We start from the raw sequence: 20,215 nt of genomic DNA, 5'->3' as shown, positions 1-20,215 counted from the left end.
GTAGGGAGGAGAGGGCTCCAAAGATTGCTTCAAAAGGAGAGCCACCAGCACCAGCCAGGGTAGGGTGGCAGTTGGCAGTGGGAGGCCCAGGGCACCTCCTTCTGCATGATCTAGCATGTTTGCCTTGAGGTGATTGGCAACATGTGGCATGGATCCTCCATCCAGGTCCATCCAGGCCAAAGGCCCGGTACCAGCACACACACCCTTCTTGCCCCCTGCCCACTGGATGCCTGGGGATAGGAGTTTGCCAAGCTTGGTCATGTCTTCCTCCGTTCCAAAGGCCATAGCCCTAAGTCCTCAAGAGATGAGTCTCAGAAAATGAGGCTTTGTCTGGGTTCTAGAGGAGAAGGGAAAGAAGCAGCAGGGCTTTTGGGAGAAGAGAGGGTTGGGAGAGAAAGGGGGAGGAGCAGCCCAGCCTGCATCTGAACCCGTCATAGCAGAGCCCTCCTCTGTTTGCGCTGCTGCCCCCCACCCCCTCCCGGGCCTGCTCCCATTCACCTGCTTGCTTTGCATTAGAAGTAGCCAGTTCTGTCAGGGAGCTGCCCTAGCTAGAGAACAAGTAGCTACAGCATGCTCCTGCCCTGAGTCAGGTCCAGCAGAGGGCGTCGAGCCCATGCTGAGGTAGGAAGCCCGGAAGGGCCCGGTTTCTTTTGAATCCTCCAGTCCTGAGACTCTGCAGTCACCCACATGGAGGGTGGCTTTGGACTGGGGTTTCTGTTAGGACAGACGCAGTGAGAGCCAGATTCAAGACCCTGTATGAAACTGGTTTTCCTCAGGCTCCAACTGTCAGTACAAGAGGTCCCCCACCCCTCCCAGCCCCCCTTTCCAAATTCTAGGTCCCCTCATGCTAGATCCCCTCATTTCTGCCTCAGGCCAGCACTCCTCCCTCCCCACACCTCACACCTTCTTTGGCTCCTGTAGTCTCTGCTCTCCCAGGGTGGCCTAAGGGCTGGCCAGCTGCCGTGGTGTCACATGTGGCCAGTGGCTTGAGGCCTAGATGTAGATGCCCCTTCTGAGTGGGAGAGGAGGGGAGGGCAAGAGTGCCTGCCTTTCGCATGGGCTACCCCCGCACTTGTCACACCAGGCTGTCTCATGCCATGTGAGCTCTGGGCTCACGTGGCCCCATCCGACTTTTCTCCTCTGGGCAGTTCCACAGAGGACGTCCCCCACAGGCCCCAAAAACATGCAGACCTCTGGCCGGCTGAGCAACGTGGCCCCACCCTGCATCCTCCGGAAGAATCCCCCGTCAGCCCGAAATGGTGGCCATGAGACTGATGCCCAAATTCTTGAACTCAACCAGCAGGTGAGTGAGATGGGCAAGGGGAGCTGAGATAACCCGGCCACAGCAGGGCTCAGGGCAGGAAGGAGAAGTCTGAGTCAGGGATCTCTGGCTTGAACACTGCCTCTTCCCCAAGCAGCTGTTGGATTTGAAGCTGACAGTGGACGGGCTAGAGAAGGAACGCGACTTCTACTTCAGCAAACTGCGAGACATCGAGCTCATCTGCCAGGAACACGAAAGTGAGAACAGCCCTGTTATCTCGGGCATCATTGGCATTCTCTATGCCACTGAGGTGAGCGCTGCCTTCACCCGCCAATGTCCCAGGCCCACTGGGCCCTCCCCCATCCCTCCAGGCCCTAAGACCAGAAGGGGTAAGACCAGATGGGGCCTTGAAGAACATGGACCGATGAGGAGAGCGAGCTGAGGTCACGAGCCCCTGGTCACAGAGAACAGGGAAAAGGGGCCTAGAACTCAGGCCCTTGCTCTCAAGCTACCTCATCCTGGCCTGGCCAGCTCACCACTTCCCTCTCCCTTCCCATCCTCCAGGAAGGATTTGCACCCCCTGAGGACGACGAGATTGAGGAACATCAACAAGAAGACCAGGACGAGTACTGAGAGCGGCTCCAGCCCTGGCTGACTGCACGCCTCCCCCCCACTCCCACCCCCACATTATAATCCTTTCCTTACAGCCAGTCGGCCGGGTGCTTTGTGTCAGTGCCGCAGCATTGGGGAGTCAGGCACTGGGGGGGCTTGTGGGGATGGGGTAGGTGGGCAGGCAGAGGCCCCCTCCTCATATGGCACTGGCCCAGTGGGCGGGACCCCTGCCCACTCCCCACCCTTATTTATTTCCGTTGTCTCTATGCTGTGTCGGCCAACACTTCCCAGGGTGCTGCTGCCACCCTCCCCAGCCAGCCACCTGCTCCCCTGACAGCCAGCAGCTGTATATTTGACAAAGTCATTGGTATATTTTTACTTACTGGATTTTCCTTGCACTTTACCTGTTCTTTTCCCAGGGCTGACAGCACGGGCTCCGGGGCAGTGTGCCTGGCTTGGCTTCCCTTCCCCGTTGCCGGGCCGTGGCAGGACTCACCGATTCTTATTTATTTTGTCCTTTGACTTCCCAGTAGTTGAGGGGAAGGCTGATGTCAGGAGAGGGATAGGGGGACTGAGAAGGGGGTGCCTTAGGCCCTGGTGGTCAGGGAGAGGGAGGGGAGCATGCTTGGGATGAAAATGACTTCCTGGCACCAGGCTCAGCCCCCACCTCGGCCCCCAGCCCCCAGCTCCGAAGCCCAGCACTGCCCCGAGGCCCCTAGCCACTCCCTCTGCAGCTCGGTTCATACCACACAGACTGCCCAGACCCTCCTGTACGTCTGCCTCCCATCTGCCCACCTCCCCCACCCCTGCCCCTTGGGCCACCCAGCCTGCATATGTGTTCACTTTTATTTAAATAAACTTGTGTGGTAAAAGTCCATGCCAGGTCTCCCTCTGCTGAGCCACAGCCTGTGTCTCAGGGCTTTCCTCCTGCCAAGCACTCCCCTCTCCAGAGGTGGTGGCCACGGAGCACAGCACCACAGCCACCTTCTCCCATGTCTAGACGCTGCCACTGGCACTTGGCCTCAGAGCCCAGCTCTGAACTCGCCCCATCTCCCAACACTGGTGCCTGGTTTCTAAGACAAGGTATGGAGGCCCGACCCTGAATACCTCAGGAGGAACAAAGTTCGGAGCCATGGCTGGGACGATGGGCAGCCCAGAAAAGCGGTTGGGGCTAACAGGGTGGCCTGGCCAAGAGGTGCGTTGTTTCAGTCTCCTTTGGGCCAGCTAGCCTGCGTGCTGTCCCCCATCCATTGTCAAAGCTCACACAACTCACAACGGTGATCCAGCTGGGACAAGGGCTCATGTGCCCGGGAGCCGAGTAGCTTACAGCTCTAAGCACTGAAGCCCAGAAGGACAGCAGGGGCCGTGTGGTTCCTTCTGTAGAACAAGCTCTAATGGGAACAGGGAGGCAAGAAGCCATTCACATCATCCACACAGCCCCTACATTGCTGGCGTGTGCCCCCGCAAAGGGCCACAATAACCAGTGTCTGGGAAAGCCAACAGGAGCTGAAGGTACTGAAATGAATATGGCTACCAGGCCCGTTCAAACAGAGACTCAGTGGCCACCTAGACCAGCACCCTCATTTACTGATGATGGGACCGAGCCCCACATGTGACATAACATACTCAAGGCAGGAAAAACCTGGACTGGAATTCAGACCAACTGACTTCGGGTTGAGTGCTAGTCCCCAGAGACCACAGAGGTGTCACCTCCACAATGTTCCTCTAGTTTCAGATTCGTCCTGGTAGATGTTTCCTCACCATCCTGAGTATGACCGAGGTAGTTGTGGCTGTGTTTCTTCTCTGACCCTGTTCCGTGACCCTCCTTCCGGACCATGACAGTTTCTCTAATGACTCCAGGCAGAAGCCTTACATAAGCAATCCCTGTCCACTCCTCATTCACTTCGCCTCCTCATTTTGACACCCACCCCCACCTACGGATACTTCTGGCCCTAACTCTGTCTCTCTTTTTCCCCAACAAGTTCCTTGCCTGCTTTTATTGATGTTCATGATTTTTCAAATCCCCTTGCCCTCTTCTAAAAGGCTTTTCCTCCATTATTCCAGGGAAATACTAGGAAAGGATAAGGTAGTTGTTCTGCGTTGCCCAGCGTTCATCTTCAGGCAAAGACCTCTCTGCTGGTAAAGTGGGTGTGGGAGGCAGAATAATGCCTCCCCCCAGAGATGTCCACCTCATAATTCTCGGAATCAGTGACTATGTTAGGTTACATAGCAAAAGGGAATTAAGGTTTCAGATAGAATTAAGTTGCTAATCAGTTGACCTTAAAATGAGAGTATCCTGGGTTACCCAGATGTGCCCAATGTAATCACAGAGTCCATAAAAGTGAAGACGGTGCAAAAGAGAAGGTCAGAGTGATGCAATGTGAGAAGGATTTGACCCGCTGTTGCTGGTTTTGAAGACGGAAGCGGGCCATGAGCCAAGGAATGCGAGCAGCCTCGATGCTGGGAAAGGCAAAGAAATAGTTTCTCCCCTAGAGCCTCCAGAAAGGAACGTGACCTGCAGACACCTGTTTTGGCCCCGTGAGACTCATGTCAGACTTCCACCTTCCAGAACCGTAAGACAGTTTGTGGAGTTTTAAGCCACTAAGTTTGTGGTAATTTGTAACAGCAGCAACATAAAACTAACACAGTGGGTCAAACTGTGCTTCAATGAACTCGCCCCTCTTCTTGCCCCCACACTAGACACCTACCTGTCCCCCTTGACCCAATATCTTGATTCTCCCCTCAAATACGACGTGGGTATCTGCCCAAGCCCACCTCCATGGCTGGTGTCTAAGACTGTTCTTCGAACGCAAAGAGCTCAGGGATGTAAAGCCATTGCCTTTCCCCCCCTTCTTTTCCAGTATCTCGTACTAAGTGTGCTTTTCCATGGAACACTGAAGATGGTGAACTGTCATTTTCTGTTCACACTGTCTCCCACACCGTCTTTGAGTTCCTCACAAGCGAGGTATTTCCTCCAGCTCCATCTAGCACAGCGCTAGGTACTTAGGTAGAGATGGTGCTTTGGAAATGCTGCTGGATAAGTAAGTGAATGACTTCTGTCCCCTCTGTACCAAGTTACTACAGATGACCTGCCAGACTATTCTAAGGAAAGACAGGAAAGAAAGCCTCCCCACTCCTATATTTCTCCATGGAGCAGTCCCCTCCTTTGCCGCTATGGAAAGCCTATTCTGTTCCTTGTCCCAAAAGTGTCTCTTCTGTGACCATACATGTGACACAGAAGGGGTCAAGCAAAGAGGGGATATTATTGTTGGACTCTGACTAGAGCTAAACCAAGGATCTGAAAAATGAATTAATGATCAACTCCAATGTGGTCCTTGGCGAAAGCACTCCATCTCGGAGCTACCTGAGGCAAAGTCAGCCACGATCAGGGCTGAAGGGGCTGACGACAGGCAGAAGGAGGCAGCAAGTCATCGCCCACCTCCTGCCTTTCCCCCACCCAAATGCATCCTTCACATATCCCCATCTACCTTTCTAAAAAAGTGGATCATGCCACTTTTCCACTGGCTTCCCAAGGTCTGGAGGATAAAGTCCAAATGTGGCAGGCAAGGCCCACAGCGTATGGGCTCAGACTCCTTTCCAACTCATTTCCAAAATCCCATTAAGCGATGTCACACTAAACCACTTCCAGTTTCCCAGCCTTGCCCTGCCATATCCATCCTTTAGGCCTTTGCTTAAATCAATAAATCCATACAACCGGCCTATTCTCTCCATTGGTCCTGATCCCCAACCAATGAAAAGTCTTCCATTCCTCAGGACCCATCGCAAATGCCATTTCCTAAGCTGTCCATCCTGTAGGAATTTGGACTCTATTAGGTCTTGCTATAAGGGTTGGTCTGCCTGTACCTCATTACGGCAGGTATGAATCTCATCCTCAAATGTAGGGGAGTACACGAAAGGGCATATTTCCTTAACTGTGATAAATTACTTTCATTTCACCCTCCCTCGTCCTCCCCTGCTGGGATGCTTCAAGCTTTGTGGTCTCACGTGATACTACAAGCGTGGTGGGAGGCCCTCCAGGGATAGTGAGTGTCTGAGCAGTAACCTGTTTGAGTGGTTCCTCAGGTCTGGGGTGCTTGATCACGTCCCTGCCATATCTGGGACTTGGGACTGACTCTTGCAGTCAGCGCCAGAGCCATTTCTTTCCCATTGCCTGGAAGGGGAAACCCAGCCTTGGCTGCCCCAGACCCCCAGACTTTTCTCTGCCTTTTGTCAGAAGGACTGTCCACACTCCACCCTCCAAAAACTGCCTCTTCCCTGGAGCTCCATCCTCTTCCTTGTTCCTTCACAATAGATTTTTATAGCCCATTAAACTCAAAGTTTAATCATGAGCAACAGTAAAATGAGAACTTTCCTAGAAGGAAGGATTTAATCTTCAAACTCTTCCTGGAGGTGAGGAGAACTATTTCCATTCCATCTTCTAGCACTACTAGAAAGAAAAGAAAAACCCAGTTAAATTTCCACAAAGTCACCCAATGCAGTGGCCTTCACACAGTAGATGCTCAATAAAAGGTTGCTGAGGGCAGCCGGATGTTAGAGCATGAGCTCTGAACAACCGGGTTGCCGGTTGGAGTCCCACATGGTCCAGTGAGCTGCACCCTCCATAACTAGATTAAAGACAATGAGCTGCTGCTAAGCTTCCGGAGGGGCGGCGGGATGGCTTAGTTTGTTAGAACACAAGCTCTCAACAAGTGCTGTGCCCCCTGCAACTAAAGATTGGGTTCAATTACCGCATGGGGTGGTGGACTGCGCTCCCTGCCACTAAAGAGTAATGGTGACTGAACTTGGAACTGAGCTGCGCCCTCCACAACTAGATGGAAGGACAACTACTTGGAGCTGATGGGCCCTGGAGAGAAACACACTGTCCCTCAATATCCCTCCGACAAAAAAAATAAATAAATAAAAATACATTTAAAAAAAAAATTTGCTGAATGTAATAGCCTCCCCATCCCAACATCTTTCCCTGGGTGTTTCTTGCTATGACCCCCTCGCCCCTCGCCCCTCGCCCCTCGCTGGGAATAACCTGGCAAAAACGAAAGACTACAAGTCCCAGGCTGCCTTGCGGGTGGCATCATGCTCCGTGAGGCCCTACGAGCAGACGTGGCAGAGCGCAGTGCGCCTGTACCGGACTGGAAAGGCCAGGGAGGTGGCGTTGGCAGGAGGGTCGGAACCATGGCGGCCAAGACGGCTGGTGGGGGTCGCTGGGAGGTGGTGAAGAAGGGGCGGCGGCCTGGGGCCAGCGGCAGTGGGCGAGGCGGCGGAGGGGACCGCCGGGCGCTTGGGGAGGCGAACGGAGTATGGAAATACGACCTGACCCGTGAGTACCCACCCGGCCCGCTGCACGCGCCGCCGTCCGGCCCAGGCCTGCCCCTCTAGGGTGGTAACGAGGCAGAACGCCCCCGGGCTCCTGCCGATTGCCTCCTCCGGGTCAGCGAGCGCGACCCTCGCCTTGTCTCCCTCCGTTGAGCATCACGAGAGGTAGAAAGCACGAGGGAGGTTGCTGTCCTCGCCTCGCAGATGAGTAAACTGAGACCCAGTGAAGTTAGAGGCCTTGCCGAGTATCACGTGTCAGAGGGGACTTGGATCCCGGCCTTCGGATGCTCAGCTCGCTGCACGCACGAACCCTACCAGCTGTTCCCCGTCTCTGGCCCGGCCTCGATGGGCAGGGGTCCTAATGCAGGCAGGAGGCATCCTGGTTCAGTGTACAAGGTGCTCCCTCCCTAGTCACCAGCAGAAGAGGGGAAGGGACGACCGACAGGAGGCCTAGGGATGGGAGATATGACCCACCTCACACTCTCAACACCCACCAAGTCTTATTCTAAGTGGCACTTCTTTCCTCAGTCTCCTGGAGACATCTTGCCACTTGTTGATTAAGGTGTTGTCACATCTGAACCAGGAGGACATGGGGTAGAACCAAGTTGGAGAATTTCTGACCTCCCAGACTAGTGACCACTCACCAAGGAAGCAGCCCTCTGTCTCCAACCCCTCCACTAGTTCCCACATACGCTGATTTACTAATAAATGCCTCGTCTAGTGAAAGGGCCTATGAGTTCAAGAGCTGTGATGACTGAAAGAAGCAACCAAGAGGGCTCCCTGGTCTGCCCCCTAAGCAGGATAGCAAGGAGGGGCTTTGAGGCAGCTCCGCCCTGGAGATGAATTAGGCGACAGTGTGGGGGTGGGGACCCCTGTTCCTGTGAGGCCCTCATGACCTAAAGACGGCCCCCCTTTCTCTGCCTGTCATCACCCCAGCTCCAATCCAGACAACGAGCACCCTTTACGAGCTGGGTTTTGAGAGAATCATGAAGAAGCAGAATAAAGAGCAGGTTCCACCCCCTGCTGTGGAGCCTAAGAAACCAGGGAACAAGAAGCAGACTAAAAAGGAGGCGACCCTCACCAACCAAAACCAAAAACAGGGCCGTTTCCGCAGCCTGGAGGAGGCACTGAAAGCTGTGAGTGTACCTAGATTTTAGGTGGGGAAAGAGGGAGGACTTGGGATGTAGAGAAAGTGAAAGGACCCGGGCGAGGATGGGCAGCTGAGAGACATGTGGAATTTGGGACACTTGGCTGAGAGGAGGCTTTCAGGGAAGGATGGAAACCCCAAGCGATAGAATGTTTACACTTAGGGTAAAAAGGAAATAAGAAGTTTATAGGGAAACAAATTAGTGACAGGAGAGCCTTGAAACTTCATGGATGCCGCGGAGGGGTTAGAGAAATGACTTGTGGTTTCTCTCGGCATGGAAGCAGTAATCTTTCATTTTGTAGCTTGTCTTTTATTTTTCCCCTTGAACATGTGAAGGGCCTAAGTGTACTGGACCTTGAGATCAGCAATTCCAGCTGTCCTATACTTTGTAAAGATCTGGATGCAGCAAAATGGTGGCATTCTTCATACTCATGTTTAAAAGCAGAAACCCTTTGTTCTTCCTACCACCACCTAGTTCAGTCATTTCCCCACCTCTACCCCATTTTTCTACACTCAAAACTTACCCACGACTGACTCTGAGGGGCCTGTGTCCCTGGCAGCTGGACGTGGCAGCTCTGCAGAAGGAACTGGACAAGAGCCAGAGTGTGTTCTCTGGGAACCCATCCGTGTGGTTGAAGGACCTGGCCAGCTATCTCAACTACAAGCTCCAGGCACCTCTAAGTGAACCCACACTGAGCCAGCATACTTACGGTTAGTTCTCCCAACTCCCTCAAGCTCAGACAAGTTCAAGAAAATTCTCAAAGGGCTGTGTGTACGCACGTTACGTAGTGACGGCAGACCCCAGTGCCCCCCACTGTCCTGATTTATGTGGGTGATTTGAGCTGTTCTCAAACCATCATGGCCGTGAAAGCTGGACCTCATTGGGATGGGAAGGATGCCAGTCTTGGTGCAGGGACCTCTGCCTCCACTCACCATCCTTGAGGAGCACAGCAGAGGGCTCAGAGCTGGCAGAGGCTTCTGGTCGTAGCACTCACGTGGAGGCCTGTCGCCCCAGATTATCCCTACAGCCTGGTGAGCCGGGAGCTGCGTGGGACCATCCGAGGGCTCCTGGCAAAGGCAGCAGGGTCTCTGGAGCTCTTTTTTGACCACTGTCTGTTCACCATGCTGCAAGAGCTGGATAAGACGCCAGGTGAGACAGGCCCATGTGGGATAGCCCAGCCTCATCTTGGGCACCTGCTCCCTTTTTCCTGCGTCAAGAGTGGCTGGGTGGTTCTGTTTCTAGAAACGTGTTCATCTCGACACTCTTGTTGGGAGGAGGAGGGTAGGACTCGCTGGGCCTCGGTTCTGGGATCATACCTGACAAACGGAGATTTCAGGTTTGGGATGCCTGGTCCTGTGTGTGGGTCTGAGAACATATGTCTCTCCAGGGGAGTCGCTACATGGTTACCGTATCTGTATCCAGGCCATTCTACAGGACAAGCCCAAGATTGCCACCATGAACCTGGGCAAAGTGAGTTCAGGGTGGTGGTGAGGACACCAGGAGGCTAGGCCTGGGGTGGCTGGGTACAATCCACACTGTTGGAGCCAGTCAAGGGCTCGTGGAGGACCCCGTTAGACAGTCATAATGGCTGCCACTGTTAACGCTGGCTGTGTGTCTGCTTTATATACATGAGGCAGGTACTGCTGTTACTCTCATTTATAGATGAGAAGATTGAGCCACAGCGGGGTTCAGTCACTTTCCCAGAGTCAGTCATCTAGTAAGTGGCAAGTCTGGGTAAAGGCCATCGCCTGGTGCCAGAGCCCCTGCTCTGAATCACTGCACCACAAGACCAGAGAGCCCCCTGGCCCTCAGCCGTCGCTCTCCCAGTTGACAGCTCTTCTGCCTGGCTGTCGGGGTGCTCCCGGTGCTTTGCTCCGTCCCAGCCTGCCTCCCCCACTGGTCTCCTCAGTTCCTGGAACTGCTGAGGTCCCACCAGAACCGACCAGCAAAGTGTCTCACCATCATGTGGGCCCTGGGTCAAGCAGGTTTTGCCAACCTCATCGAGGGATTGAAAGGTAACAAGGCAGATGGGGTGAGGGGGGTGGTCTTAAAGCCAGGACGCTCGTCTTTACTGTCCCAGTGGATCCAAGCCTGAGGCTTCCTCCCTGACCTTTGTCCCCACAGTGTGGCTGGGAATCATGCTGCCTGTGCTGGGCATCAAGTCCCTGTCCCCCTTCGCCATTGCATACCTGGATCGCCTGCTCCTGTGAGTAGTGGGGGGGGGGCAGCAAGGGGAGGGCCCAGGTGTCTCCAAGTGGCTGTTTCAGCAAAATGGGATGCTGGGATCCTGGGGTCCATAGAGTGAGGAGAATTAGGGTCAGAATGTATGGGGAGGAAGAAGGGAAGGAGGCATTAAGGGATGGGGAGTAGGGTAGAGTTTATGCTCTTTTTCCTAGATGTCGGTCTCGGCTGGCATCATGCCTGGGTGGTGGTTCCCAGCAAACTGGTGTCTTCCTTCCCCACAGGATGCACCCCAACCTCACCAAGGGCTTTGGCATGATTGGCCCCAAAGACTTCTTCCCGCTTCTGGACTTTGCCTATATGCCCAACAACTCCCTGACACCCAGGTAGGGCTGCCTGGGGGCACAGCTGCTGTGAAGGATCCCAGCGGATGGTTAGGAGCAGGCAATGTATCCCTGTCCCTTCTTCTCCAGCCATCCTAGAACAACCTGCAAATTCAAGTGAAATTATATGGACCCTCGAGTTTGATTGGCATATGGGCATTTTCCTGGGGAGAGGGTCCTTGACCTTCAACAGCTTTTCCAAGAAGCTTCTGAGTCTAAAAAGATTCAGAGCCATTACAAGGCCTCTAGTGACTTCCCTCTTAGGCAAGGCGTGGGTTCTGAGGCAGGCAAAGGGACACAGGGCACAACTCCAGTTAGAGCCTGTGTCTGGTTCTCCTCCCCATCCCCACCCCAGCCTGCAGGAGCAGCTGTGTCAGCTCTACCCCCGACTGAAGGTGCTGGCATTTGGGGCAAAGCCGGAATCCACCCTGCATACCTACTTCCCCTCCTTTCTGTCCAGAGCCACCCCTAGCTGCCCTTCTGAGATGAAGAAAGAGGTGAGGAAATGGTGGGAGGCTCCTTTTACCTTTCAGGGGTCGGCTGCTGAGGTCCCTGTCTGCTGACTACGGCCTCGCCTTCGTGGACCCATTTCCTGCACATCCCTTAGCTCAGTCCTGTCAGCCTCCTGCCCCACTCCCTCACGCTCTACACTAAAAGAACAAAGCGAAAAGACGGCACATTCAGGTCTGGCTGATCTCTGATGTCCTGCCCCTTACAAACGAGGGATCTCTGAGCCCCAGGTCTAGCTCGGGAACCCCAGCCTCCCCTTTACAGCCTCTCAGATTTCTGGGGTCTGGGCACGCTCCTCTAGGGCTGCCTGGGTGGCCTCACTTAGGGGAAGGGGGTTTCCTTTCCGTACTCCCCGTCCGCCATCCCCATGCCCCAGCAGGGTCTGCCTCTCCTGTCTCCTGTGCAGCTCCTGAGCAGCCTGACTGAGTGCCTGACAGTGGACCCCCTAAGTGCCAGCGTCTGGAGGCAGCTGTACCCCAAGCACTTGTCACAATCCAGGCAGGTGGGGGTGGAGGGTCACCTGCCTCTGATCCACACAGAGAAACCGTACTTCATGCTTCCGAGCCTGTTTCTGTCTTAGAAGCAGAAGGGGAACATTTGTCACTATTGCTGGGGCTCATGCCTCTCTAGTCGAGTGGACACATCGCTGGGTGGCCTCTAGGAAGCGGCTCCTCTCTGGGTGGGGTAGAGAGTCTTTCAGCCTGAAGGAGGTGGGGTCTAATGGATGATGGGAGGAGCCAAGCAGGCCCCTGATTGGAAGGGGTTGTGCTTCCCCCACAGCCTGTTGCTGGAGCATTTGCTCAGGTCCTGGGAGCGGCTTCCCAAGAAGGTGAGGAGCTGGGAGGACATGGCAAGCTGAGCCTCACCTGGGTTCTGGGTTCGTACCCCTCAGCCGCTGTCCCCCCTTCCCTGAGAAAGTGCTCTGTTGGTACACTTGGTACAGAAAATGAAGCATGACAGAGGTTCAGGGTTCCCTCATGGGCCAAATCTTAGGTTCTTAACCCAGATATTTCTTACCCTATAGACATGGAAGTCTTTGCAAGAAACCATTCAGTCCTTCAAGCTTACCAACCAGGAGCTGCTAAAGAAAGGCGGCTGTAATGACCAGGATGTCGCCACCTGTGACAAGGCCTGCAAGGTGCGGGCACCCAGCCCTCCCCAGCCCACACACTGTTCTCTGTCGTGGCACACCCTGGGTTGGGCCTGTAACACATTCCTGCCCCACCTGCCCCTGGAGCCCCACTGCCTTGGGGGTAGTGTGAGGGCTTGACCCTCTCCGTGGACAGCCTAGCTTGAGGCAAGACCAGCCCGTCTCCCTCCTGACTGACCACTGCTCCTGCGCCCTGCCTCCTAGGGGCTGTTGCAGCAGGCTTGGGGCTACCGGCTGCCCTGGACACAGATGCTCCTGTTGATGCTGATCTTTGCCATCGGTTTCCTGTGCCACGACTTCCGGTCACACAGCTCTTTTCAGGGTAAGCAGGGGTTGGCAGACCAGGGAGATAGTGGGGGGTGGAGCGTAGAGCTGGGTGGAATGCTCCTGTCCCCAGCATACACAGCTTTGCCCTGGATACTGCAGAGACACACTTTTCAGACAGGTTTTTGTGTGCACAGCTGTGACATGACCGCTTCAGGTTGGACTAGCACTTTGCAGTGTAGAAATGTTTGTGTGTTCATGGTTTCATTTTAAGTAGGTGTTACCTTCTTTTTAACTCCTGGGAAAATTGAGGCTCACAAACATTTATCAATTAGTTTAAGATCACAGCTGGTAAGTAGACGGGCAGACCCCAGACCCGAGGCTTTCTGATGCCTAAGCCCAGACCTCCACCTGACTGCACCATTCCTGTGCACCTGGCCTGGCAGGAGAAGTGGGCTCGGCCTCCCAGCCTTGCGTCCCTCCCTCCATGCATGCTGTGCAGCTCTGTGAACACACTGAGTTCTGCCCCATCCCCCAGTGGGCCTGCTCTGGGGCCTGTAGTGTCTGTCTGCCCAGTCCCTGCCGCCCTCACTGCCCAGCTCACCAGAGGCCCCCTTTACTCAGCCTCCCTTTCTGGCCGGTTGCTTCAATCATCTGGTTTCTTGCCTGCTGGCCAACAAGCGTGTGCCAAGATCTACTCGTACAGCCTGCAAGGCTATAGGTAAGCACCTCCCAGGAAGGGGAGGAGGGAGAGGGCGGAGAGAGGGCTTGGGTATTCGGGGTGGTGACAGTATTGACCGTCCGTGGGAATAGATTGGGATTTTCCTCTTCTAAGGCCTCCCTGCTACTCTTCTTGGGGAGGCCAGCTGCCTGAGGAAACTCAGCCTTCCTCTCTCCCTCCGTCTTCTACAGCTGGCTAGTGGAGACGTTGCCGGCCTGGGGCTCCCACCTGCTCACCGTGGTGAGGCCCAGCTTGCAGCTGGCGTGGGCCCACCTCAGTGCCACAGTCAGCTTCCTTTCTGCCCACTGTGCCTCCCACCTTGCCTCTCTCCGTGACAGCCTCACCAGTCTGTCCCAGAGGGTAAGCCGGAGATGGCATTCCCAGAAGGGCTGGTCTCCCCAAGGGCTGAGTTCTCGGGAAGGTGCAGCCCCGCATGCACTGGGTCCTCAGGGCCGGGGTCCATTGCCGGTCACTCTAACCCAGTCCATTCTTCATGCTCCAGCTCCAGCTCCCTGATGCCCTGAACCAGCTGCTCTGTTCTCTGGGGGAGCTGCTCCTGCTTCTCTACCAGAACGTGCTGCTGCCGCTGTGGCACATGCTGCTCGAGGCCCTGGCCCGGGCCCAGCAACACTGCCACGAGGCATGCAGGTGAGACCCTCAGCCAGGGCTCCAGCAGGAGCCCCAGGGGCCGCGTGCCCTCTCCAGGGACAAGGCTCCTCTATCCGCTCTCTCATGCCACCCTGCCCCTTGCTCCTGCCTTGGCCCCCTTGGTATGCGGCTGTGGGTCTCAGTGGCAGCCTGTGACTTGACACAGCTGCACACCGCTACTCTGCAACCCCCATAAGTGCTCTGCTTTCCTCCCAGAGGTGAGGTGACCTGGAACTGCGTGAAGACACAGTTCAGTGAGGCTGCCCACTGGACCTGGCTCTGCCTGCAAGACATCACAGTGGCTTTCTTGGACTGGGCCCTTGCCATGATATCCCAGAAATAGCCCTGCCTCCCTGGCCACCGGGCTCTGTCTGGAGCAGGCCCTCTGAGACTGCTGGGGGGCAGAGGGATTCAGTTCTGTGTGGGGTCTTTTTTTCATCTGGTCCCTGAGTTCTGTCTCCTAGGCAAGTGGCCAGTTGCCTCTGCACCAGTTCGTCCATCTTTGGTGGTGACTGAGCCCAGGGGTGTCTCAGTCTCCTACCCACGATTCCACTGAACACGTCTCTGGCCCAATGGCACATAGCTCCCAGCCTGTCCTTGGACTGGTAGCCTCTCTTGCCTCCTCTCTTGTCCTCTGCTCTCCACTTTCTCCCATCTCATTCCTGAAGCTCCAAACAGCTTATCTCCAAAGAGGTGGGCCTCCAGCGAGTGGCTTCTACATACCTCTGACGAATGATTTCTGCTCCCAGACTGAGCACAGCAGGAAAAAGAAAGGGATTTCCCGGAGAATACAGCACCGCAGTGGGCATGGGCAACAGCACCTTCACCTCTACCCACCGCCTGGCTGTGGCAGTCAGTGGACATGGAGGGCTGGGTGAAAAACGCTCTCACCTCAAAATGCCCAATTGAGGTCCTTCAGCGTCGCTTGCTGCCCCCTCCATCGTGATCCTACTTCCTCACCATTCCCCTTCAGTGCTGGGGGGGTTCTGCCTCAAGGCTCCGCTTCTCCCCGCTGCCCACCCCTACCATCTCTGGAGAGCAGAGCCCAGGTAGTTGTGTGCCTCAGGGCCAGAGAACCTTCCCAACGGTCTGTTGAGACAGGATTCAGCATATGGCTCCTGGATATGCCGACTAGGTGGAATAAAGGACACAGATTTGATGTCTAGCTTTCCTCTCTGCATCCTCCATAGGCATTCCCATAGTTGTGGACAGGACAACAAAATATGGGCAACTGCATGTTCTCCTTTGGCCCCCTGCCCTCTTAGGGCTTGTAGCCACTGGCAGTAATTGAGCTTCTGGCAAGGAAAGCCCACACCCGTCATTCTAAACTTTGGCTTAGGAGGCTTCTAGACACTTTTTGCCCCTGATTATTGTCCCACTTGTCACTGATTCATATCCCAGTTAAGATTTGCCTTGACAGCTTGAATATTTTATGTTTGGAGAAGTTGCGGTGAGAGGATTCTCCTAGGGGAATGCTTGGCCAGTGATGAGGGGCTATCTTCTTTGCCAGGACCTTAATTTATTAACTGATTTGTTTCCTAAGGAAGTGAGTGAAAGATTTAGAACTTTAAGAGACACATGATCAAGGGTTTATCACCAAAATTCCTTTTAATTTTTGACTTGAGACTATAGTAAGTCGTAACTGCATGAGCTTCAGCTCCCACCTTGAGTTTCTTTGCTTGAATGTTGTAAAACAAGCAGTACTAGAGGTGCACTGCCCACTCCCAACTTCCACGGGCTGGTTTCTGCTTCCATCATGAACACCTGAGATGACAGCAGGGATGATGGCCAGCTACCACTTTCCATTGGCATGTGCTACCCCGAGATAAGTCGCTCCATTTTCCAATGGCAAGATTATAAAGTAGCAAGCATAGGAAAATCTTGATAACGTGAGGTCATGAGAACTATAGCATCTCACATTTTTGTTCCCTTGTTAGGAAGTAACTACGTTACCTAGGGAATTAAACAGCCCACACTGGACAGAACCAAGCTCTCCTAGTGACACTTAGCATGAACATTTTTCTGAGGAAAAAAAACCAACCCTGCCTGGCAAAGAGCCATGGTCTAGCACTGCTAGGCAGAACTGTCCAAGGTCCCAAGATGTTCCATTTCCGCAGTTCTTCACCAATCAGAAACAAACGGTCAATTTTTAATAGCGAATCCTTGGAACTGTCCTGTGTTCAAGACAAGTGAAAGAAGGCGCTGGTGTGATCCTGGGTTGGCAACAGCAAAGGACAAGTAGGTGGATGACACTCCATCCTACAATGACATTTAGTCCCACTAAGGTTGCTGGGCTGATCTCAATCCAGCAGCTCTCAGAATGCCACTTACAAGTGCTTCCTTTGTGCCTAATGTGTGTACTGTGCCTTGCTGGGTTCATTTAATTTCTGACATATTAGTCTGGGATACATTTTTCTCAAACTTAGGTTAACTGGGGTCTCCACAGCCTCTCAAGGACACTTGACACCTGAATTAGTTTTACTTGATAGATACAGTTGGTTGACCCAATGTTGGAATTGTCCAGAATTTTTGCTCTGTCATTGGAGGAGTCCAACCCTGCACTTGGCTGTCTATTAAAGCTAAACCAATCATCCAGATGTTTCATTTTTGTAGAACTGTCAACAAACAGGAATCCAAACTGAACCAGTGAGTTGAACGAGTGTAATCTAGTAAGAGTACACGCTGATACTGACAGGTGGGCAATGACTTGTTACTGAAGAATGGAAGTAAACTGACTTCAGAGGGCCTCATCCGGGCATTGTAACTTTACTTGGCACACACAGCTGGAGTTCTACAGATAGCATGCCATAAAACTAGGACAGTTTATAGTTATCTCTTACTAACTTTAGTTGTTATCAATTCTGTGTGGACCTGCAAATTATATCACATGACTCAGTTGAAACATTTAAAGTATGTTTCCAGAGTCCTCTGGTTATTTGTGCCCAGTCTACAGCTGCAGCTGTAGAGCAGGCCAGCTTGATGGGCCAGCCTGACTTACGGATTGATAATATTGCCAGGCAGACTATGTTGCTCGGCTCCCACATGCAGCATTGCAGGTCCATTCTCAAATGCCACCACCCTTGGGGTGGAGTGTTTCCCATGGAGACAGACATGCCTTCCCTCCCCTATTGTGGAATAACCTAGTTGTCAATTACACAGAAATTTCAATGGTTGGATGACCTCAGTATTTTAGCATGTCTTATCTCTCCTCAAGGAGTTTGAAGTGAACACTTAAAGTGATCCATCCTTTTTCTACATACTCTTCATGGTTCTGTTCACAAAAGGGTTTGAGGGGACAAAGGATCTTGCTTTCTCCTATGCGTTATTCCATTTTTGGTAGTTTCTTTGCCCCATATTTGAGATATGAGAAGGAATTTGAAGACGGACAGTTCAGGGTATGAGTGAATATCGAATACTGACTTCTGCCTATTAATAAAAATATTGAAATCAGACATTTTTGGATGTACCTTGGTATAATTTTTTTTTTACTGTGTTAGCACCAGTTATTAATTTTTAATAGACTTTATTTTTTAAGGCAGTTTCAGGTTCACATCAAAGTTGAGCAAAATGTACACGCTCTTTACCCCTACACTTGCACAGCCTCTCGTTCTGCCGACATCAGTGAACCTACACTGACATCACTATCATCCAGTTTGTAGTTTACATTTACATTAATCATACTTTGCATGATTTTAATCTTTTAAAATTGATTGAAACTTTTTACCTATCATACAGGCTATCCTGGAGAATGTTCCAGTGCATGAAAAGAATACATATTCTGCTACTGTTGGGTGAAATGTTCTGTGTATATCTGTTAGGTCAAGTCGGTATGTTGATCATGGCTTCCATTTTCTTGTTAAGCTTATAAATACAGAGGGTGTCAAAAAATGTATACACATTTTAAGAAAGGAAAAAACTATTAAAATTGTAATAATATATACCGATAACAAGAAGTCATGTTGAAATTACAAGAGGTGCTCAAAGTGGTTACCATCAGCATAATTTTAATACAGTTGTTTCCTTTCTTAAAACGTGTGTACATTTTTTTGGCACCCTCTGTATATCCTTAACGTTAAAGAACTCCACAAATCAATAAGAAGAGTGCTAAACACAAGAATAAAATTATGGATGAAAGACAAAATTCATAAAAGAAATGCAAATAAACAATACACTTGAAAAGAAGTCCATTTCATTGGTTAAAAAAAGTGCAAATTTAAAGTAAAACACCATTTACTTAAAGTAAGATACCATTTACTTTTGCCTATGTTTTTTTTAAGTGATAATATACTCATGAATGGTATAAAAAATTGGCGTAATGTTTCTGGGAAGTAATTTGGTAGTATTTATCAAAAGTCTTGAAAGTTTCATACTATTTTACCAAGTAATTTCATTCCTAAAAATATATTCTGGAGAATAGAGAAGTAAACAGAAATATGGACAAAAATTTATGCACCAGAACTTTTATTGTAGCAGTATTAACAATGAAAATTTGGATATAAACTGTCCAGCAATAAGATAAATATTTCAATAAACTGGTAAAACCTGAGGATGGGAAATGACTATTCAAATGATTTCAAAGAATCTTTAATGGTATAGAAAAATGGTTATAATTAATTGAGCTTTATTGAAATATTGGCTATAATAAAAAATACGGAAAATAAGTTGTTGGTGAGGATATGGAGAGATTGAAACCATCCTACATTGCTGGTCAGAATGTAAAATGGTTCAGCCACGGTGGCAAACAGTTTGGCAGTTCCTCAAAGAGTTAAATATAATTACCATAAAACCCAGTAATTCCACTCCTAGGTATATACCAGGAGAAATAAAAACATATCCACGCAGGAACTTGTACATGAATGTTTATAGCACATAAGCTCAGGGTTCATAAAAAAACAAAAAGTGGAAATAGCCCAAATGTCCATCAGAACGGATGAATGAGTAAACAAAGTCGTATATCTATATAACAGAATATTATTCAGCTATAAAAAGGAAGTAGTGGTATATGCTACAATTTGGATGAGTCTCAAAAACATTATAAGTAAAGGAAATCAGACACAAAAGATCACACATTTTATAATTTCTTTTAAATAAAATCTCCAGAATGGGCAAATCTATAGAGACAGAAAGCAGATTAGTGATTGCCAGGGCATGGGGGTGGGGAGTAATTGCTTAAAGGGTAGGGGATGTTCTTCTAGGGTGATTTAAAAAAATAGTTTTGAAACCGGAGAGAGGTGGTGTCATGCGGGACGGCCTGCGGGGTCTCTGCTCCCGCTCCCCACATAAGACTCCCCACATAAGAACGCAGGATGAGGTAAGGCCAAAAAGGAACACCCACGGAACCATAGGTAGGGGAGTCACACCGCTATAGTCTCACTGGAGGCTGGATTCACACGACGTGCGACCTGCTGTCCGCTTTGCTGCCAACCAACCGACTCTCCTTCACTCTCCTTCACTGTCCTCCACTCTCCTCGACCTCCCTCGGTAGCCGCAGCCGCGGCAGTTATATTAGTGGCCAGTGGCTCAATGGTTACAGCTGATGGCCAACTAGCCGCAGCTGACAGCCATCCACCACCAGAGCCACCACCTCTCCACGTGAGGCAGAGAGCCTGGAAACTGCTCTCTGGGGCTCTGTCCCCACAGGTGGTAATTTGCACAACATTGTGAATGCACTGAATGCCACTGAATTGTTCATACTTTAAAATTGTTAATCATGTTACCTGAATTCCGCCTCAAAAAAAAAGCAACATAAATAACTTCTGCTTCCAATCCAGAGAGAGGAGAGAGAGAGAGAGAGAGAGAGAGAGAGAGAGAGAGAGAGAGAGAGAGAGAGGAAGCTAAACACCTTGCCGAGAAAACCACCCCAAGCTAATGCCTTGGGTACACAATGGTAGCATTTGCTGCGACTGAATGAAGTTAACCGTCCTGCTCTGTGGGTGGGCGTAAAGCCTGCTGTGCTCGACTTCAGAGCCCTCGGCTTTAAAGCTCAGCCTGGAGAACCCGTAAAAC

The 20,215-nt window shown here is 51.6% G+C and overlaps 2 protein-coding genes across 3 annotated transcripts in view; both read left to right on the top strand.

Moving 5' to 3' along the window:
* Positions 1-2,750, top strand: part of MAPRE3 (microtubule associated protein RP/EB family member 3) — a 45,049-nt gene extending 42,299 nt beyond the window's left edge. For both annotated transcript variants that reach the window (XM_081069767.1, XM_081069768.1), the window contains exons 5-7: positions 1,149-1,303; positions 1,419-1,571; positions 1,826-2,750. In XM_081069767.1, coding sequence (XP_080925893.1) covers positions 1,149-1,303; positions 1,419-1,571; positions 1,826-1,894 — 377 coding nt within the window. In that variant the 3' untranslated portion in view covers positions 1,895-2,750. The remainder of the gene's footprint in view (positions 1-1,148; positions 1,304-1,418; positions 1,572-1,825) is intronic.
* A 4,229-nt stretch (positions 2,751-6,979) lies between these two features.
* Positions 6,980-17,661, top strand: TMEM214 (transmembrane protein 214). Its single transcript, XM_081068931.1, has 17 exons — positions 6,980-7,208; positions 8,141-8,340; positions 8,912-9,062; positions 9,367-9,501; positions 9,740-9,822; positions 10,262-10,367; positions 10,477-10,558; positions 10,818-10,919; positions 11,272-11,413; positions 11,833-11,924; positions 12,207-12,255; positions 12,451-12,564; positions 12,781-12,898; positions 13,465-13,561; positions 13,753-13,921; positions 14,064-14,209; positions 14,426-17,661. Exons 1-17 carry the CDS (start codon positions 7,064-7,066, stop codon positions 14,550-14,552), a joined length of 2,058 nt encoding a protein of 685 aa, XP_080925057.1. The 5' UTR covers positions 6,980-7,063; the 3' UTR covers positions 14,553-17,661.
* Positions 17,662-20,215: the final 2,554 nt, after the last annotated feature.

This window comes from Rhinolophus hipposideros (assembly GCF_964194185.1).
Source record: "Rhinolophus hipposideros genome assembly, chromosome: 12".
NCBI classification, from domain to species: Eukaryota; Metazoa; Chordata; class Mammalia; order Chiroptera; family Rhinolophidae; genus Rhinolophus; species Rhinolophus hipposideros.
This window is presented reverse-complemented; position numbering and strand designations above follow the sequence as displayed.

Coding starts and splice junctions, on each gene's coding strand:
- TMEM214 (XM_081068931.1), top strand. CDS start 7,064: ATGGCGGCCAAGACGGCTGGTGGGGGTCGCTGGGAGGTGGTGAAGAAG. Junction 12,899..13,464: donor GTCACACAGCTCTTTTCAGG/GTAAGCAGGGGT, acceptor CCCTTTACTCAG/CCTCCCTTTCTGGCCGGTTG. Junction 13,562..13,752: donor TACAGCCTGCAAGGCTATAG/GTAAGCACCTCC, acceptor CGTCTTCTACAG/CTGGCTAGTGGAGACGTTGC.